The 19,599-nt window shown below is 41.9% G+C and overlaps 1 protein-coding gene across 2 annotated transcripts in view; it reads left to right on the top strand.

Annotated features, from left to right (window-relative positions):
- Positions 1 to 19,599, top strand: part of XRN2 (5'-3' exoribonuclease 2) — a 50,192-nt gene that overhangs the window by 4,277 nt on the left and 26,316 nt on the right. For both annotated transcript variants that reach the window (XM_061461754.1, XM_061461755.1), the window contains exons 2-20: positions 2,714 to 2,841; positions 2,923 to 3,034; positions 3,323 to 3,434; positions 4,576 to 4,634; positions 4,714 to 4,803; positions 5,796 to 5,868; positions 5,974 to 6,024; positions 6,370 to 6,527; positions 6,828 to 6,902; positions 7,001 to 7,134; positions 7,223 to 7,280; positions 7,369 to 7,476; positions 8,508 to 8,552; positions 9,658 to 9,789; positions 11,058 to 11,176; positions 14,262 to 14,397; positions 17,995 to 18,102; positions 18,182 to 18,271; positions 18,723 to 18,795. In XM_061461754.1, the coding sequence (XP_061317738.1) occupies positions 2,714 to 2,841; positions 2,923 to 3,034; positions 3,323 to 3,434; positions 4,576 to 4,634; positions 4,714 to 4,803; positions 5,796 to 5,868; positions 5,974 to 6,024; positions 6,370 to 6,527; positions 6,828 to 6,902; positions 7,001 to 7,134; positions 7,223 to 7,280; positions 7,369 to 7,476; positions 8,508 to 8,552; positions 9,658 to 9,789; positions 11,058 to 11,176; positions 14,262 to 14,397; positions 17,995 to 18,102; positions 18,182 to 18,271; positions 18,723 to 18,795 (1,861 nt within the window). The remainder of the gene's footprint in view (positions 1 to 2,713; positions 2,842 to 2,922; positions 3,035 to 3,322; positions 3,435 to 4,575; positions 4,635 to 4,713; positions 4,804 to 5,795; positions 5,869 to 5,973; positions 6,025 to 6,369; positions 6,528 to 6,827; positions 6,903 to 7,000; positions 7,135 to 7,222; positions 7,281 to 7,368; positions 7,477 to 8,507; positions 8,553 to 9,657; positions 9,790 to 11,057; positions 11,177 to 14,261; positions 14,398 to 17,994; positions 18,103 to 18,181; positions 18,272 to 18,722; positions 18,796 to 19,599) is intronic.

The raw sequence follows: 19,599 nt of genomic DNA, 5'->3' as shown, positions 1-19,599 counted from the left end.
CCTGGCAGTGATTTATGTGTGTTCTGGGAAGTTCAGTGAAGGAAGAGGAAGCCAACAATGGCCAACAGGATTAGTTTGGATCATAGAGTCACAGCCTGGGTTGGGCTGGAAGGGACCTTTAAGCTCATCCATTTCCACCCCCTGCCACGGGCAGGGACCCCTTCCACTAGAGCAACTTGCTCCAAGCCCCTGTGTCCAACCTGGCCTTGGTGAAGAATGGATGAGTAGTGTCAGAAAGATGTGAACTGGCAGAAGTTTCACCTGCTTTAAAGTGAAATAGAGGCATTTAGTGCTGAGCTATTTAAAAAGGAATTCACACAATTGCCCTGAAAGGGTTCGGTACAGCTATAACTGTGAAAAGTGTAAATATCAAATACAGGCTTACTTTGCAATAGGGGTTTTAAATTTTATTAATATTTGCCTTTTAACACTGGGATAAGTTCAGCTACTGCTGTTGCTACTCTGAGAAGGAAAATTGTAAGGAAGTTGATGGTATGATCTGCAAGTGTTGGGTTTGGGATTTTACCCCTCTTGCATCTGATAGTTTGAGCTCTGCGCACCAGAGATGTGGGAAACTCAGTGAGTGACCAGCGGGCAGCAGGTCTGCAAAGAAAAGTTCAGGGCAGTGCTTGATGTTGGTTCATCAGCTGCTGCTAAGTTCCACGTGAAGGAGAGAACCAGCGGTGTCACATTTTCCCCTCCTGTCTCATGCTGTATGTGATCACAGCCTTTATGTAACAACAACATCCATTTTTCTAATTTCACTTTATGCCAGGCTGTTAGATTACACTTCATTCCAGCTCCGTGATGTTTCATAGCCCTTTCCAATTGTAGTTTCTCTGAAAATGATTTGGCTTTTTCTTGCTCAGCTCGTGTCTCTTCCAACACTCATGCTGTCGGTGTTTAATTCAGTGGTTCATGTGTTCAGCTGGTGGTGTTGCTTTGGAAGGGAGAACCTGGATTGCTCACAGTGGCTGTGAGGGTGTCGCTAACTTCCTCTTGACAAAACCAAAACTAAGAATCCCAGCCAAAACCAACAACAAACCCCAAAGGCATGGGGAGGAAGCAGAATTGAACATGGGTGCTAGTCCGTCTTGTGGAGGAGCTGCTCTGAAGCACTCACCAGTGTTTCAAACAGCCTGGGAGAAGGGGACGAGGGTTTTTATGCAGGTATTACAGTGCCAACCGCAGCTCTGCTCTGGGGCTGGTTGGAAAGCCTGTTCTCTTCACTCAGATAGTTGTCATTGATGTTACAGAATACGCAAAACAGTGTGGGATTATTTATTACTTCCAGTTCAGCTGGGATTTGTTTCCTTTGTACTTCTGGGTTCACCTTGTATAGCTTGTTGTAAGAGTTCAAGAATGTTGGAGTAGTACAGTAATGTAGGTGGCTGTAGGGGCTTCGGGGCAGTCGGAAGTTGGGATAACGTTTCCCATCTGCTGTGTGGCCTGAGCTTCATGTTCATTAGGCAGCAGCCTGGGAGCAGACAAAGCACTGATGTAGAGGAAGCGAAGCTTTAGAGCCAAAAGTTTACTTGGTTTTGAAGTGGAAGTTGTGGACTGGATTTTATTTAGCATTTCAGATACATCCACAGACAAACTCAAAGTCAGGAGTTGAAGAGTTTGGGGGTTTGAGCATCTCGGTGCATTTGATAGTTACGAGGAAGTGTAAGACATGCATACCTGAAGTGGAGATTGGCTGGTGGGGTCTGAAAGAATCTCCTTCGTGTAGAGGAACGTGGGGAAAGTCTTCTTTCTAGTTAAATCTCATCCTCCTTTGCTGACCAGGATGTGCTAATGTACTTTGTGCAGCTCATCATGTAATCATGATTCGCTTTACTGCCCTGCCTCCCTCAGATCTGTGTGTGTGACTGAAATACCAGGTTATAGTGAGAGGGCAGAGATGCAAGTTTGTTTTGATGTGTCAGTCTGGGGAACAGAGTGTTTGAAGTAGAGAGATTTTGTTTCGGCTTGGTTACAGTGTTAAAGTTCTAGCATCACAGCATCAACTTTGAGGTCCCTTTGCTAAATTCCGGGGGAGTCGGTATGGTCCTGGCCGTAGAAGGAATTGCTTTCTCAAATAATCTGGGATATAGAAACTTCTTGTTTCTAGTACATGCTGATAGATGGAAATAAACCAGCTCTGCCATAGCACATCATAATATCTTCTAGTTGTGCTGGTTTATAAACATCTTTAAAAAGGATCAAGGAGAAGGAAAGTGCTATTTTAATAGTGTGATCGTACATTATAGAAGCCCAGGCTGGTTTGTGTTGGAAGAGACCTTAGAGCTCATCCAGTCCCAACTCCTGCCGCGGGCAGGGACCCCTTCCACTAGAGCAGCTTGCTCCAAGCCCCTGTGTCCAACCTGGCCTTGAACACTGCCAGGGATGGGGCAGCCACAGCTTCTCTGGGCACCCTATGCCAGTGCCTCAGCACCCTCACAGGGAAGAACTCCTGCCTTAGATCTAACCTGAACTTCCCCTGTTTCAGTTTAAACACGTCACCCCCTGTCCTATTGCTACAATCCCTGATGAAGAGTCCCTCTCCAACATCCTTGTAGGCCCCTTCATTATGTGGGTAGCTTGTTGCTATCTTTTTTTCTTTTGCCCTAAAAAAATAAGCTTTTATTAGTCTGTATATTAATATATCTGTGGTTACTTGTGACACTTCTTTAATCAAGTACTGAAATACTTGTTCCAACTGCATTCACAGGCCAAGGAGTGCAATGGCGTCAAGATTCCCGTTGACACAAGCAAACCCAACCCCAATGAGGTGGAGTTTGATAACCTCTATTTGGATATGAATGGTATAATTCACCCTTGTACACACCCAGAAGACAAGTAAGGCAGTTTTTTTTTTGCTTTACAAAAAGGATTCACTGGCATCATTTCAGATGTTACATTGGATGCTCTGTGTTCTAGGCCAGCACCCAAAAATGAAGATGAAATGATGGTTGCGATTTTTGAGTATATCGACAGGATCTTCAACATTGTAAGACCAAGGAGACTTCTCTACATGGCTATAGATGGAGTAGTAAGTATTGATATATTGAGTTCCCAGTAATGGCTGTTGGGAAATTAGGATAGATGCCAGCTGCTCTTCTAAGGAACTTTGGGAAACAGTTTTCTAACCTGAAAAACTACAGGGGCAAGATAAATCCCTGTTCCTGCTTCAGTTTTTACTGATGTGGTGTTAAAGACTTGTATAATTACAGACTGGCCAGTTTCAAGGGATTTGTCCTGGCTACCAGAATCAGCTAGCAGAGAGGAAGCAATTGTCCAGATGCAATAACTGACTCAAGCATTATGATACCTTTTATAGGCTCCACGTGCAAAAATGAATCAACAGCGGTCAAGAAGATTCAGAGCATCAAAGGAGGGCATGGAAGCTGCTGAAGAGAAGCAAAAAATAAGACAAGAAATTCTGGCAAAAGGTACAGCTGTGACACTCATATCTGAGGTTTTTCAGTGAGAGTCACCTTGTTTGTTCTGAGCACTTCAGTGAGGGTTAGAAAGGGGATGTTCTAATTAGTGGGTATTTGTCTGCGTTACTAGGAGGGGATAGCAAGCCCACACAGAAGGATGGATCTGTGTTCTCCAAAGTTAGAAACCATGCTAAAGCTAATGTCACTTTTTTCTTCTTCTCTCCCTTCTTCTGCCTGAAGTGGATTTGTGTTGAGTACTCTTAAATCCTTTAGAAAAAAATTGAACATAAGAGCAAGGACAAATGTGATAGTGGGAAGCTAACCAAAATCCTCATGGAAGAAAGCACGCATTCATAGGGCTTGGTGAGAGGAAGGTTGAGGCTTAAAGGCAGGGATCAAATGGAAATAATACAGCACAGGAATAAAAAACTATGAGCAAGGATAGTTACAGTTACTTGTGAGTGGAAGCTCTAAACTCGGGCAACAAAGTCAGCACGACTTTGTAAGGGTGATAGAGGTGTGTGGAAGGAGTGTGTGTAACTAAAGCATGGGCTGGAGCAGTCTGTGCAGGTGGCTGAAGGAGGAGTGAATGCTGTAGCCCAGGCGAGGGGACCGTTGTGCAGCCTCAGAGGAGATTAGAGAGGGAGGGCAAAGACCTTTCTAACATTTCTTCCTGTAGCATTTCAAGACTACGGAGACCCTTTATGAAGCTCAGAGATGAGAGAAGTTGGTGTAACCCTGTTTGTGAGCCCAAGTGAATAGATAGTGGAAACACAGGGGAGAATATGTAAGAACATAATCATTTCCTAATGTTTTATCTCATTTAGCAAGCTCTGAGATTTCTTTCAGTCTTTCTGACAGACTAGGTAATGAAACCACTTTTCTGAAGGTAACATTTGTAAATGTACTAACACCTTATTTTGAGATGGAAATAATGCAAGAGCTGTGGTAAGAGCTGTTTCAGTTTTGTTGTTTGTTTGCTTTTTTAAACAAACTAATTTTCAGTCAGTGTTTATTGTTACCAGGGGAGCCATTGGGGATTTTATCATGCAAAAATATATTTACTGTTCCATATGAATTTACAATGGTCCATATGGATTTACAGTGGTCCATATTGATTTAACTCTGTTAAATGTTTTTATCGCTCTAGGTGGCTTTCTTCCTCCAGAAGAAGTGAAGGAGAGATTTGACAGCAACTGTATCACCCCAGTAAGTAATCTTGCACTTCACCCAGCAATTGCCAGGAGCTGAATGAAGGCTTCAGTTATTTTCCTCTGTCACTTTTTAGGGAACTGAATTTATGGACAATCTTGCTAAATGCCTCCGCTATTACATCGCTGACCGCTTGAACAGTGACCCGGGGTGGAAGAATCTGACAGTAAGTTTCACAGCTTCACACTTCAGGAAAATGAAGGTGATCTGTTAGGCTGGGTTGGGATATGATTGGAGAGGGACTTCAGAGACACATTTCATGTAATAACACAATCTAGCAGCACCGTTTGTTTTGATTTCATTTAAGAGCAATGAGAAGATTTGACAGTAGAAGCCACAGTTTGATATAACAGAGTTTATATAATGAAGTTCTTTTTCTTCTTTGGGGGAAAGTGTCAAGATACATTGTCTGTGTATTCTCTTCACATTCCCTTTATAACTCTTGCTGCCTCAGATGGGCTGTGTTTTCTCCTTTATTCTAATGATGGATGACAATAGATGGCAGGCAACAAAAGTAATACATACTAGCTTTCTGGGCTTTGAAATCCTCTCCTGTTCCTCAACAACTCCACTGCCACTGAGTTTTGTGTCTGGCAGCCCCATGTTTGCTCTGTACAAGAGCAGAGCAGTCAGTCCTCTCAGATGCAGATGTGTGTTGTTTTCCATCTGTTGACTGTTAAAGTGGCCTCATTAGAAGGCAGTTGACTCTGCTTAATTCCCTCCATCAGACATGAGTGTTATAAAGGCTACTGCTCATCTGGGCACCAGTGTAAGGAAGTGTATGATGTGATAATGTATCGGCCTGTGCTGGAGTTCAGAAGATCTAAGGGGAAGCTGGCATATGTCTGCTTTATCTGTTAGTTCTCTAGTGTGTATTTTGATTGCCCTGGTTATTTGTCAGGAAACATTCAAATATGTTAATGTATTTGAGTCGATATATCAGCTCCATCCTAGAATGAGTAGAAAAAAATGAAGGCATATTCATTGGTTCCAACCTTTTAAATCATTTAATTTTGAATCATAATACCTTAGTTAAAACTGCAGATTAGAGTTTCCAGCACTCATAAATCGGATTCAGCATTCGGTATATGATCTACAGAAATTGGTTTTTCATTCTGTAGCAGCATAAATTGTTCCCCTAATGTAAATGTTTCACAGGTCATTTTGTCCGATGCCAGTGCTCCTGGAGAAGGGGAACATAAAATCATGGATTACATTAGGAGACAAAGAGGTAAAATTCAAATAAATGTGATCATTTTATTTTAAATTAAGGTTAGTCAGTAATGATTTATTTTACATGACTTTGGTTAACTAAATGTAATTTTCTTTTGTATAGCTCAACCAAACCACGACCCAAACACTCATCACTGTCTGTGTGGGGCTGATGGTGAGTTCTCTTTTGCTAACAGTATGCCCTATTGAGCTGCTAGCAGCTACTGAGCCGCTTTGTTCTGTTTTATGGTTGAGGGGGGCTGTAGTTTTTAGGCTTTCACTTGTATTTGTGTGGATTAGTTTTTGAAAGCTCTGCGTAATATATGGGGAAAGGTCTAGTACTCTCTGTGGCTGAAGGGCTAACTTTCCCTTGGTTGTACTGTCTGGGTGGTTTGTGGGTAAGCACATCTGTGTGTTCACGCTTGCTTAAGGTAGAATGTACTTTGCTTTTAAACTTTTTTTACAAAACTTAATGACATATATCTTTCATTGTGTTTAATTCTTCTCTTTTGGTTGGCAGCTGATCTAATCATGCTTGGCTTAGCTACACACGAACCAAACTTCACTATAATTAGAGAAGAGTTTAAACCAAATAAACCCAAGCCCTGTGCTCTTTGTAACCAGATGGGCCATGAGGTTAAGGATTGCCAAGGTTTGCCCAGGGAAAAACAAGGCAAGGTAAGGATTCTGCTATTTGTAGAAATTCTTTTCATCTACGAGCTTTACTTTTGACAAGTAAAAATTGTACTTCTGTAGCACAAACATGCCAAACCTGATGTCCTCGCTTGTCTTCTGTTGGTTGGTGGTTGTTTTTTCACTGGTGAGAGAAAACGATCAGTAACTTCAGAGATGCAGAGTAGCACAGTGCATGGTTGGCTTGAGAAACTGCATTGACTCCCCTCAAAGTCAGCCTTTAAAACTGAGCTGAGAAACGTTAAGGTGGCTTGTATGTAATGCAGCTCTTTCCTTCTCTTTTAGCATGATCAGTTTGCAGACAGTCTTCCCATGGCTGAGCAGGAATTTATCTTCATCCGGTTATGTGTTTTGCGAGAGGTATGTTGAACAGTTGCTGTATCTGCTTTCTATAAATAGGATTTTGAACCCTATACACAATGTTTTCTAATGTCCTTTTCCTTCTGTGTGTATTGCAGTATTTGGAAAGAGAGCTCACTATGGCCAGTCTGCCTTTCACTTTTGATTTTGAAAGAAGTGTTGATGACTGGGTCTTTATGTGCTTCTTTGTGGGAAATGACTTTCTTCCTCATCTGCCATCTTTGGAGATCAGGTAGATGAGACTGTATCGCCTCTTTTCCTGCAAGTATTCCTGCTGTGCTTTTACATGATAAGAATCTCATGCTGTTGTTTGGTTTTAGGGAGGGAGCAATCGATCGCTTGGTTAACATATATAAAAATGTGGTCCACAAAACTGGGGTAAGATTTTTGCCTTTTCTTTAAAAACCTCTGGTGTTTGCTACAAAAAGAGACTTGTTTTTCAGCTGTATTCCTTTCTGCTTTGCAGGGCTACCTCACAGAAAGTGGTTTTGTGAACCTGCAGCGGGTCCAGATGATCATGTTGGCTGTCGGAGAAGTTGAAGATAGTATTTTCAAGAAGAGGAAAGATGATGATGTAAATTCTGTGTTACATTCTTGGTGTTTGGTTTAATCGTGTGTCACTGTCAGACTGTGACACTCCTTTAACAGAGCAAGCACAAAAAAAAACCCCAAGCTTTGTAATTTTTTCCTTCTAATCTCTAGTTCATTCCTGCACACTCGAAGAATGGCGATGGTGTGCTCGTGGGTGATTTTCTTTCCCTGCCCTGCAAGGCCTTTTTTTCTGATTGACATCCCAAGTAATAGCAAAATGAAAGTTCTGTTACTGCCTGCAGCTTTTTGAACAGCTGCTATGTAAATTGAGGTGCTGCAACCTGTGGAAGTGCAGGCCAGGAGCCTGTGAGCAGGGTGAAACGCTGAATTGGAATTCCCAGCACATTCTTGCTTTGTGTGCCTCCTGCCATTTGAAATGTGTCTCTTAGTTTGTCTCTGCAGTTTGTGCAGTTTTTTTCAGACATATTCCAATTTATTCCTTCACTACAGGGGATAAAATACCCTGTGGATGTAAGAGCAGAATTGTATTTAATTTCCAGTCAAAAATACCATGCCAGTGCTGGCAAAATGGGTTAGAGTTGCTCCAGCTGCACCTCTCGTGAAGTGGAAATGCCAGTTTGATACTCAAGTTTTCAGCTTCCACGGCCCAGGAGTGAGAAATCCCTTTCCCTGAACCAGCTCTTTTCCTGTTTCTAGGAGTTTAATGTCTCCTACTTTTTTTTTAATTGGTGGCTGTTCCAGTGCAGGCAAGGAGCTTGTGTCCTTTGACACTGCTGTCACCTTGAAGTAAGGCTATAGCTAAACTTAGTGAATGGTATAAGCCATTACCAAAATTGATGGGCGTTGAATACACAGCTACTATTTCCCCCATAGTTTGTCAAAATAGAAAGTTCTACCCCATTTCTACTGGATTTACAGACAAGCATTGACCTGTCTTATTCAAGACATTACATAAAAGCCGTACAGCCTTCTGGTCAGTTTAGGATGAAATCAAATACTTTTCCAAGAAATGTATATGTTGACTGAGTTTATTTCTCTGTATTCTCTCTATAGGATAACTTTAAAAGACGACAAAAAGAAAAAAGGAAAAGAATGAAGGTAAGTTAATTCCTTTCACAATGCAAAACCCAGCACAAATTAAACTGTGTCCGATAGCTTTCAGCAGATGTGGTGGTTGAAACTGCAGCTGTGATCATGGCAATTTCTGCCCTGTGTGTAAACTATTTTAAAGAAGGAACTGCATGTTAAAGGTTTCTTAAAAGGGAAAGGAGAGAGAATGTTGGTTACAGCTGTATGTTGTGTCCTTCAAATCTGCACTTCTGTGATTAGGTAGTGATGTTTCAGCATGGTCACTGTACAGGGATTGCTTTTCATGCATTGACACAAGTCTTCTCAGCAGTTGTACTGCTGAGGGCAGTGGAGTTTAGGTTTAAATACATATACCAGCTTGTATTAAACGGGTTTGCTTGATTGAAGGCATGTTTCTAAAGAAGCAAGGAAGGCTTACCCCAAGCTGCACTTCTCTCATGTTCTGCCTGCAAGCAAGTCAGTGTTGCCAAATACCTCTCAAATGTAGTAAAGAAGCATTATCTGTAGTGGGAACATGTTTGCCCTTTCTGACCCATGAGTAAGATTAATTATTTAAGATTATGCTATTGGAATGATGTTGAGTTTTCCTCTACTCTCAAAATATTCTGGTATTTTAAAAATGGGCTCTTGCACGTTCGTTTTGACATAGCTTTGCTCTTGGTTAGGGCATTCAGGTCAGTGTAGCTTCCAAAACTTCCAGGGCATGTGATGGTCCCACCGTGAGTACTGTCTAGATCTGGTGTTTTTTTTTTCAATTGCATATATCTGTCTATCCCTGTTAGACTGGAAGAGGTTATTGACTTTGCTTACAAAGAATACGGTCCTCCCAGTACGACAGATGAAGTCTCGCTTCCCAAAACCCGTCTTTCAGCCCACATAGAAAGAACACGGGCACAAAATGCAGGGTTTGATTGGTGTCTTTAAGAAGAGCTTAATAAATTACAGGAATATAAGGGTCTCACTGGTTGAGATTATTACACATAACTGAAACTGAAGTGAGTAAGTAATGCTTGTTTTACGTAGCATGTTAATCTGAAAACCAAGAGAGCGTATCATGGCACTACTGTGGAGATTACACAGCTTTTCCACTATACTCTCTGTATTTATCTTTCAGAGGGATCAGCCTTCTTTTATTCCTGGTGGACAGTTTTCCCCTCAAGCCCTGGGAAATCGATCCAGTCCTCAGGCAATCAGTAACCCCAGACAAGCTGCCTTTGAGATGAGGATGCATGACAGACAGAATTCTGTAAGTACGTGTTCCAAGGTATTTACACACAGAGGGGCAGTAATCGCATCCTGTGCTGCTCTGGACACACTTCCCCCTAACCCATTGAGCCTTCTTGAAAAGCAGGCACCAGAAAATGTATTTTCCAAGAAAGTGGCTTTTAATAAGCAAGTTTTGTGAGACTGCTTGAATAAAGCTGTGTTCCTTATTTGAACGTTTGGTATGATATTGCTTGTTGCATAGTTCCGGGAGAGCAAGTGTGAGGTGAAGGCATCTGAGTCAAATACACTAACTCCTCTCCCCAGACTTGTTTGGCACTTGTTTGGAGTGAGGTTTAGGAACTCTCTCAGTAGGTTTGAGAGAGACACAAGCTGAATACCTGAGCTGGAGGTATGTTAATGCTGGTTTGGTACTTGTATGGACAAAAAGACATAGATACCTGTATCTTGAACTTGTGGTTTGCATAAGGGTGTGTTTGTTAGCTTCTTTTACTTGCCCAAGTGTGGTTTTTTGCTGGGAAGAGCTAAAAATTGGATGAAGTTTTTGAAAAGGTATTAGAAAGTGAGGGGAAGCCAGAAATAAGTTGAATTCTCTGTTAGACGTCTGGGTTGTTAATTTTAAATAATAAATATGACAAATATTTTCTTTCTGGGCATAAATCTTCAAACAGTGACCAAATTCAAGGTCCTTTTCATCATAAAGATGTGGGTCCTGTCTCTTACATCTAAAAAATATAAAATGCTTTTTCAAAGTATAATTTCTGCTATTCTTCCCTTTAAATCTTGAAACTTTGGCACATGTGTTAAGCAAATCAGTTCCTTTATGGCATGGGAGATGTTTCTTCTCTGTAATATTAAAATAGATAAATCTAAAAGGAGTTTAAAAGATCAGTTATTTAACAGAGCAGAATAAACTTAGGGTATTTCTGCCTTTCTTGACTCACAAGCAAGATTTTTACAGTAGTCTGAGTATGAATTTTTCACTGTAAAATGAAGTTGTTTTAGCAATTTATTGCATCTTCTTTCTCACATACAGTGATTTTTTTTTTTTTTTTTTTTTTTGCCTGTATATATATCAATGTCTGCCTTTAAATACAAATATATGTTCTGTTCTTTTGCTGCTTAATAGCTTAAGGGCTGTGTAGCTTTTGCCTTGGGTTTTTGGGGAGCTAAAACGGTGCGTGTGATTATCACAAAGCTGTTAATTTTAACTTGACTTTAAAATGCCCAATAAATCCTTCTCCCTCTCTTACCTCCCTCCCCATTTATCTGTAACAATTCTGACCCTAGACAACTTCATCATCTCCAAACACCAGCCTGACTCCTGACAGTAGCCCATCCCTGGCAGGAGGAATTAAGCGGAAAGCTGAAGATAGTGACAGTGAACCTGAGCCAGAGGATAATATCAGGTGAAGCCATTTTTGTGTAGCACTTTGTTAGCAAATTGCTGAAATAGATGCAGTGTAATTAATGCCATTTAGCTCAGAGCAGCAGTGCCTTCAGATGCTTTCCTATGATCTTTTTATCCAGAGGTAATTAATGTGGAGGGTTAGAATATTCGCTGAATTCCAGGGAGATGGGTAAGCTCTAGCTGTTAAATCTAAGTATCCAGATTAGTATGCGTGCGGGTTTTCATCCTCCAAGCCACTACTCCCTTTGAGACCAAGCGCTAGATTGACTAGACATGCACTGCTCAGCTGTGATTATGTGAGCTGAATGCCACTGTTTCGCAGTTGAATTTGTGAGCTATTTAACCCATAAAATTCAGTTACATTCACGTGTGCGGCATTATTTAGCTTGACTGTTAAAATATGTTTTCCTCCATCTCTGATTTGTAGCAGAGATGTTTTGTCTGTGATGAGTTCATTAAATGGCTTAGGACAGCTGATCCCTAGATGATTACAGGGTAGGAATTTTATGAGAATTAACTGACAGTGAGGTACCAGTGAGGCTGCATTTATCAAAGGTTTAAATCAAGCCATCACCCATTAAGTCAAGGGTGAAAGTCCTTATTTTTTGTTAAAGGCTAAGTGTAACCGGTAGGTCTGTGTTTTCTGTAGAGGCAGGGGATGGAGGTGGACATGGGAAAACAATAAGTGTTACTTCATTGTGAAGTACTGATCATGAGTATCAGGCGCTGTTGTTGTGACATGTTTGATACATCTAGCCCATCAGATCTTCCAACAGCAGGTATTCAAGCTCTCAGTCTTATTTCCTTTCCTGTACATGGAGATCTGAATGAATTGAGTTCTGGTTTTTTTAATCAAGCAAGCAGAATTTGTACATAAAACCGGGATAAATTTCAGTGTTGCTTTTCATTGGAATTTTAGCTGAGCTTCTGAAAAAAAGCTTTAACAGTTTTACAACAACTAGTTGAATGAACTGTGGTGATTTACAAGTAGCAGTAGTTTTGACAGGTTTGGTGTTGTCAAGCAAGAGGGTATGGGCTACATTCGTCTGTGATTATTTAAGCACTTTTGTAGCTCAGAATACTTATTCGGATGCTTTTCTGAGTCAAAAATGATTTTATGCTTCTTAGCAAGCAAATGCAACCGCATAAATATATTGGATGGCAAAGAAGTTGTTTGCTAAAATATATTTTGTATCTAGAATGACTTTAAAACTAGATCAGATAGTTACAGTCAACGACCAGATTGGGTTTGGCATTTATACAAGTGCCTCACTACCAGAGAGCTCCTGGGGCAGATGCTCATAGACTGCAGATGTTCCTGACTCTGTCCTTCAGTACTTTAGCCAAGTCCCCTGTCCTTGCTCACCTGCTTTCTATGATCTGGAGAACATCTTGTTGTTTTTCCACCTCCTCACCAGTTCGAATTGTCTCTGATTAGCTCAGGTCAGATTTTAAGAAGTATCCCTGCACTGGGCAGCTAACGTGAATCAGAAACAAGGGAAGATCCATTTTGCAAACCCCAAAGGGTCTGCATCGTGTTAAAAAAAGCATAGACCTATCTTTGCTCTGTCTTAAAGGCTTCATTCGCTCTATTTAGTGCTGAGATTCTGAGAAGTCTAAGTTTGAAGTGACCTCACAGGTTACCTGTGTCCTTCAGGTCCTATGTGTAATTTCAGGTGGTCACAGCCTTTGTGGAAAGGGATCTTGCTTAATGGCTTTCAGATGTGATAATGCCAAGTTTTGAATAGTTGAGAATAAAATTTGATTAAAAATCATTATTAAGGGATTATCTGATGTAGCCAGTATCTAAATCAGATTTGTAATTTGCTTTAGTTCACTTGAATACCAGAATTCATGTGAACTTTGAGATGTGTAACATGCATACACTATGGTGAATAGTAGGTTTAAATATTATTATTATTATTATTATTGCTATTATTATCATCATCAAAGTAAAACAAACCAAAAAATCCCCAAAACCACCCCAAACAGTTTTGTGAGAGATCAGCTCTGAAGCATGGTATCGTGAGTGAACCAAAGTAGAGCTTTATCTTTACATTTCTTAACCTGCCTTTTTAGATGGCAGTCTCTGAGCTGAACTGGAAGATTAAGTCGTGCCTGTTTGGACTAACAGCTTGCAGGTTTATGTGCATATTGATGTGTCTTGCTTGGGGCACAATTGTTCTCTCAAAAGTGTCATGTCTCCTGCTGATTTACAGGAACACAGCAGATACAGTGAGCAGATAAAATGTCCAAGAAAGCAAAGCTCTGAGGCTGTAGGCAGCGATTCCCCTGTCTGTAGACAGACATAAGGGGGAGCTGTGGGAAGGACGGATCAGTAGTGCCCGAAATTGCTCCTTGAACTCCAGTATCCATCTCTGGCAAGAAAGACTGAAAATCCATGTGTAAAAGGGACCTTGTGTGATGTGAGTCAGCAAGGGCGGGATTCCTGAGTTGCAGGTAACTCCTCTGGTACTCACAGCTCATCCGAACAGCAGTAGAGGATAGAAATCAAGCTGCTGCTTATTATTTATTTGCTTGCTTTTTAACTTTGAGTAGCAGGGAAGCTATCACTTCTCTGCTTGAGAGGAGCATTATGAATAGAGGAATGAGCTTGATGTGAGAAGATACTCCAGTAAGAGAAAGATTTTGGCCTAGGGTAGATTAAACCAAACAAAGAAGGGTAAGAGTTTGTTCTCTTTGTAGTGGTTTAAAGAACCAAGTTCAGATGGCAGGTTTGGCAGTGTGTTCCTGATGGGAAAGGTGAAATTACTGAGTAGGAACAATGCTGTTGTGAAGAATCCCAGCAGCACCAGGCACAGGTTTGAAAATCATCCCTGCTCTTTAGAAGGACTTTGAAGACGTGTTTATCAGGATGCTACCTTTGGAATTTCATCTGGATTTTCTGTGATGCCAGCCATCGAATTTCATTCTCTTGCTGTTGAGCATCAGGTTTTGTGCTTTCATTTAAATTGTCTAAAGATGGGAATTGAAGGTGCAAGTGACTTTGGCTTCTGTTTCAATTCAGGTACGTGAATGTGCATATACTGACAGGTACTGACATCTGTGTGTGTGTTGTGCAGGTTGTGGGAAACTGGTTGGAAGCAGCGCTACTATAAGAACAAATTCGATGTTGATGCATCCGATGAGAAGTTTCGGCGCAAGGTTGTACAGTCCTACGTGGAGGGGCTGTGCTGGGTCCTCAGATACTACTATCAGGTACCTGCAGACTGCTTCTCAGAAAGTTCACGTTGCTCTTGTGTCTGCTCCCTGTTCTTTTCAGGAAACAATCACTGCCCCTTGCTCGTCTCTGAAAAGCAGCGCTCTTTTTGAGGCTGTAAGAGAAGCGGGTGCCCGTTCCGTCTGGCACTCCAGATGTGAATGCAGTTTTTGTTTCTCACATACAGTACCGCTGCTTGTTGGTTTATTAAGGCCTGATGCACATTTTTCCTTTGCCATACATAGCCGTGCATAGTGAAATTGCAGATGATTGAATGAGTGAACAAAGGACAAAGCCTGTGAAACGCCAGGAAGAATTTGAAAGGACCAGAGTTGTCAGCCTCCTCCCTGGGTTATAATGATGTTCCATGAAGTGCATTGTGATTGAAGTAATCTCTGTCAGATTTAAATCTTTCGATAATTGAGATGTCAGATTGGTGGGAGATTACACACACATATTGGGGTTGTGGCATCAGTGGTTAATAACCAGCTTCGTGCCCTGAAGACAGAGCAAGTTATATCGGTGTGTGACCTGCGAACAGAATGTGCTCAAACTGGGGGAGTTCATCTGCCTGGGCAGGGCTTTGTGGCTTGAACGCAGTGCCCTGTTGATAAAACCACATCCTTTCTATAGGGAGCTTGTGCTTGTCCAACTTGGAGCAAGGCTAACATCGCCATGCCATGCTGAAAGACTATGCAGTCATAAAGTTGGTTTGTTTTAATGCATACTCCTGGGTTTTTTGTGTTTGTTTTTTAATTCCCTTTCCCCCTTGGAACACAAAGGGAGTGTGTTCCCTTCGCTTCCACTGTATTTATTACTTGAGTTTGGCTCTGACTTGCATGTTATGGTGGGTGAAAATCATGGAGTTTAAGGTTTGTAGGTCTGTTGCAGTTGCTCTGTGGAGAGCTCAGCTCCCCACATCCTTGAGCAGCTCCTTTTGCCAAGGACAAATGTCACCTGGACACCTTTATAGGTGGAAATTCCCATGATCCTTCACAGTCAAGGGCTGCTGAGAGCAAACCGTGTTCCTGCAAGCCATGGCAGGATATACTCCTACAACTCCATATGTGCTTATATATCTCCAAAGTGTGGAAATCAAACTTCAGCTTAGCTGTAAGTGTCTGCTGGAGAAGTGTCAGTCATGGACAAGCCCACTGCAAAGGGCAGTCTGGATTATAGGGAAACTGAAGGGCTTGGAGGAATGGGGTATATGGCAAAACCAAGGGAACATTTACAAGTGACCAAAGTATTTATACTCATTTGAAGATTACAAAGTTAAGTTTGTTTTATTCAGAGAAGTGTGTGATAATATTTAGAAGGTGACCAAAACATTTATAGTTACTTGAATATGTAAAGTTTGTTCTGTTCAGAGAAGTGTGCATGGGGAGGGGTGTTCATTGCTTTGCACTCAGCAGCCATGGCCTTATGCAGACATCATTGTGTGCTCTTAACAGCTGTCAAGCCAGAAATGCATTTGCACGTGCACTGCTGAGATCTGTGGCTTTAAATGCATAGGCAGACCTACACCAAACTGAAAACAATATGAGCACGTCCCTGGGCAGCACTCACTTGCTAAGCTTCTAAAACCAGTTTAGTGTTGAGGTGTATGTAGGTGACTCCTGGTCCATCTCAGTCTGTAGCTGTTGTGGCTGCCATGGCTGGTGCTTGTAGGAGGGGTGGGTGATTGCAGCTGCAGAGAAAATGAACCGGTGAGGTTGCCAAGGGCTTCAGGCAGGACCACGGTGCTCTCAGGGAAATTGAGGGGCACCACTAAGACCTCAAGGAAGAGTGGCTGTACAGAAAGTATCTTCTGGTTTAGAAGTGTCCCAAAGGAAACCTCGGTAACAGCACACAGATGTTTGGGGCTTTGTTTTTGCTGGTGTGCTTCATGCTCAGATTACTCCAGAAGTCTTTCTCTAGGCCTTACAAAATGACACTGCAGACTTAAACCAGTGCAGCAATGAAGTACTTGCAGGTGTTGCTGCTTGTGCTTGTGTGACAGAGCTGTGTGACCTGCTGTTCGTGGTATTGGAATGGAGCAGCAGTCAAACCTCTTTCTGCCCATATGGAAGTCAGGTTAGGAAGCTGTTGGACTTCTGTTGGGGAATGTCAGAATAGGTTTGCTTGAGGGTTTGGGTTTTTTCTTTTTACTATAATAAGAATTGCTTCGAATAACTCCTGCTCATTGTCCATAAGATTTGTGACAGAATCTGTGTGATTGCTGCTTCTAATCTTATCAAAGCTAATAATGCAGAACATGTTTCACCAGTGGGGACACCTGTTTGGAGATGAAAAAATAGATTAAGAAAGGAAGGAAGCACCCACCTGGCTGTTGAAACACGCTGCAGCCATCTGAAGCATTGCATCTAATAATTACAGGCTCTGTAATTTTATACCCAAAATCGCTGGAAGAGCCTCATTGACATTTACTTATTCAGAATTGGAAGTCAAAATAGTAGCTTTTGTTTCAAGTGGTGCTGCTAAGAAAAATAGCTGAGGAGGTGAAAACTTGACTTCAACCTTCTAGAGCCACGTTTCTTTTCCAGAGTGCATTGTGTTCTGGTGTGTGGCGAGTTTATTTTCTCCTTTTTGAGGATTATTTTGCCTCTTTGAAGTGATGCACTTTAGAGTTCCCAGTACTCAAGACACACGAATAAGAAGGGAAAACCAAAATGTTACTCCGAGTGTATATTAGTACTGGTACTGAGTAGAAGAGTAACAGTCAAAGCCGGAGTACTTTTCAACCTGCAGCAAAGCTTGTTCACATCTGCACACCTTGTGGAGCGCACCATGCAGGGCTCTCAGTCCCCATATTCCCAAGTTAGCAGTGGAATTTTGCATTGGGAAACAGTACTGCAGACGATGTGCTGCCAGATAAATGCTTGTGTGCTCCTGTTGAGAGCTGTAATGGCTCTGCCTGGCATGATCCTGCTGCTTACACAGTTACAGAGAACCTGGAAATTCCTTCTCTGTCATTTCCCTGTTCCAGACGTGGTGGCAACTCAACACAAGTTGAAATCATGACCAGTTGTCACAGACTCCTGAGTGTAGCCCCGGGGCTGGGTACCTGTGTGGACAAACCATGATTTCCTACTGTTTGCAGGAACTTTTATGCTTTGTTGTACTGGACTTTGTGCATGTGCTTGTGTGATTTATCTCGAGGGGGAGGAAAAAGGCATGAGGTACATCAGTGTCCTGAAGCTGAGGTCAGGATGCTGCTGTAAGGTCTTCTGTGTCGTTCTGGTGCCAGGTCCTGTCTCTTTGGCTGTCTCCCTTAGTGACTCAGACCTAGCACATAGCAAGAGTACTCTGGCATAGAAGTCTATCTGCTGCTCTGTGCTGCTGAGGAAGTGCCCGAGGTTTCCACTCCCTGTCCCGTGAACTCACTCACTCTAGCCTGGCTATGAACAGTTAAGTCCCATCCTGAAGTCCAGAGTACCCTTAAAGGCAAGAGCTCTTTCTTTTCTAACCCTGGGGACTCCTCTTTCTCCTGGTTGATGCTGGGCAAACGTTGTCAGCTTTAGTTACTGGGCTTTGTGATTGATTGATTTATCTGGTGCTTCTCTGATTTGCCTGGTTGTGTTTCTCTGTCCTAGGGCTGTGCCTCTTGGAACTGGTATTACCCTTTCCACTATGCTCCCTTTGCTTCTGACTTCGAGGGTATTGCAGACATGCCTTCGGATTTTGAGAAAGGCTCCAAGCCGGTAGGACACCCTCCTTCCTTTCTTCATGACTTAGCAGCTCATTACAAGTGTCCTACATCTGCTCATTTCGTTCCAACAGTTCAAGCCCCTTGAACAACTTATGGGAGTGTTTCCAGCCGCGAGTGGGAATTTTCTGCCACCAACGTGGAGGAAGCTCATGACAGATCCGGTGAGAATCCTCGTTGTATCTCTCTGTACGTTATATTGTCTTGCAGCGTGTGAGCATGATTTGCTGCTGCTTCTTCAGGCAGAAAACTAATGGAGACCAGGAGGCAGGGTTTGGTACATTGCAGAGGTTCTTCAAAGATCCTTAAAAGGAATTCTCTGAATTCAGATGTTTCAGTGAGAAAAATTAGTGAGGATTAACACCTTGACCCAGCTATCTGCAATTATTCCATCCTGTTCCATTTCTTGTTTTGATAGTCTTTGAGTAGTGGAAGTGTCCCATCACACTTTGTGTTTCAGTGGCCTTTAATAAAAGATGCTTCTGTTAGTCAAGGCTCTTTGCATCCCCCTCAGCTGTGGGTTGCCCGCCCTGTGTGAAGTGCAGCACTCGTAGCATTCTGAATCAATCCCATAATTGACTGTAATGATTTTCTCATTTATTTTCTCAAATACAGGAATCAAGCATAATTGATTTCTACCCTGAAGACTTTGCTATTGATTTAAATGGGAAGAAATACGCTTGGCAAGGTGAATTTCCAACTTTTTATGTCTTGGGCTATACTGTACTGACCTTAGTCTCAATCTATGCAAAAATAGGAAGAAGATGGAGAATTGTCTTGGTGAGACAGTGATGCACCAAGTCACAGAGAGAACTTGGGTTCTTTGGTGTGGGGGAGAAGCACTTTGCAGCAGGTGTATTTTGGAAGAGAAATTAGTATAAAAGAAGAAATACTGGTTCAGTAAGTGATTTAGGATTGCAGTGATTATTAGTAATTCAGCAGTCATTCCAGATTCCTCAGTGTGTCCTGAGCTAGATTAATCGTGTTTCTATTTTTATCAGCCTTACTGTGTAATTGTCTTTTGTCTCCTTTGCATTTAATGAATGGATCTTGTCCTGTTCAATCAGTGCCTCATTAATACCTTGTGCAAAATGCTTTGGGGAATATAGAAATATTTGGGTGCATCCAAAGAATGAAAAAGCAGTTGCAGTGCTTTAATGCAGCTTCTGCTTTCTTTAGAGAATGTTGATTTTAAAGGTCTGACAGATATTTGTGGCTGGTTACACTGTTATGTATTATATTATTATTATACAGAAATATATGTGGTTACACTATTCAGCCAAGAGTGTAACAGCTCAGTTGTAGGTATAAATCATTATTTGGGCATCTGAGCATAAGAAAGCACATTTTTACCCTGAGGGTGGTGAGGCCCTGGAACATGTTTCCCAGAGAGGTTGTGGAGTCTCTGTCCTTGGAGATACTCCAGTTCTGGCAGCCTGAGCAGCTCATGGCCATGCTGGAGCAGAGGGGTTGGACTAGGTGATCTCCACAG

This window comes from Pezoporus flaviventris, unplaced genomic scaffold (genome assembly GCF_033815535.1).
Source record: "Pezoporus flaviventris isolate CSIRO_AGI_PZ_B2104156 unplaced genomic scaffold, CSIRO_AGI_Pfla_v1 ptg000031l, whole genome shotgun sequence".
NCBI lineage: Eukaryota > Metazoa > Chordata > Aves > Psittaciformes > Psittacidae > Pezoporus > Pezoporus flaviventris.
This window is presented reverse-complemented; position numbering and strand designations above follow the sequence as displayed.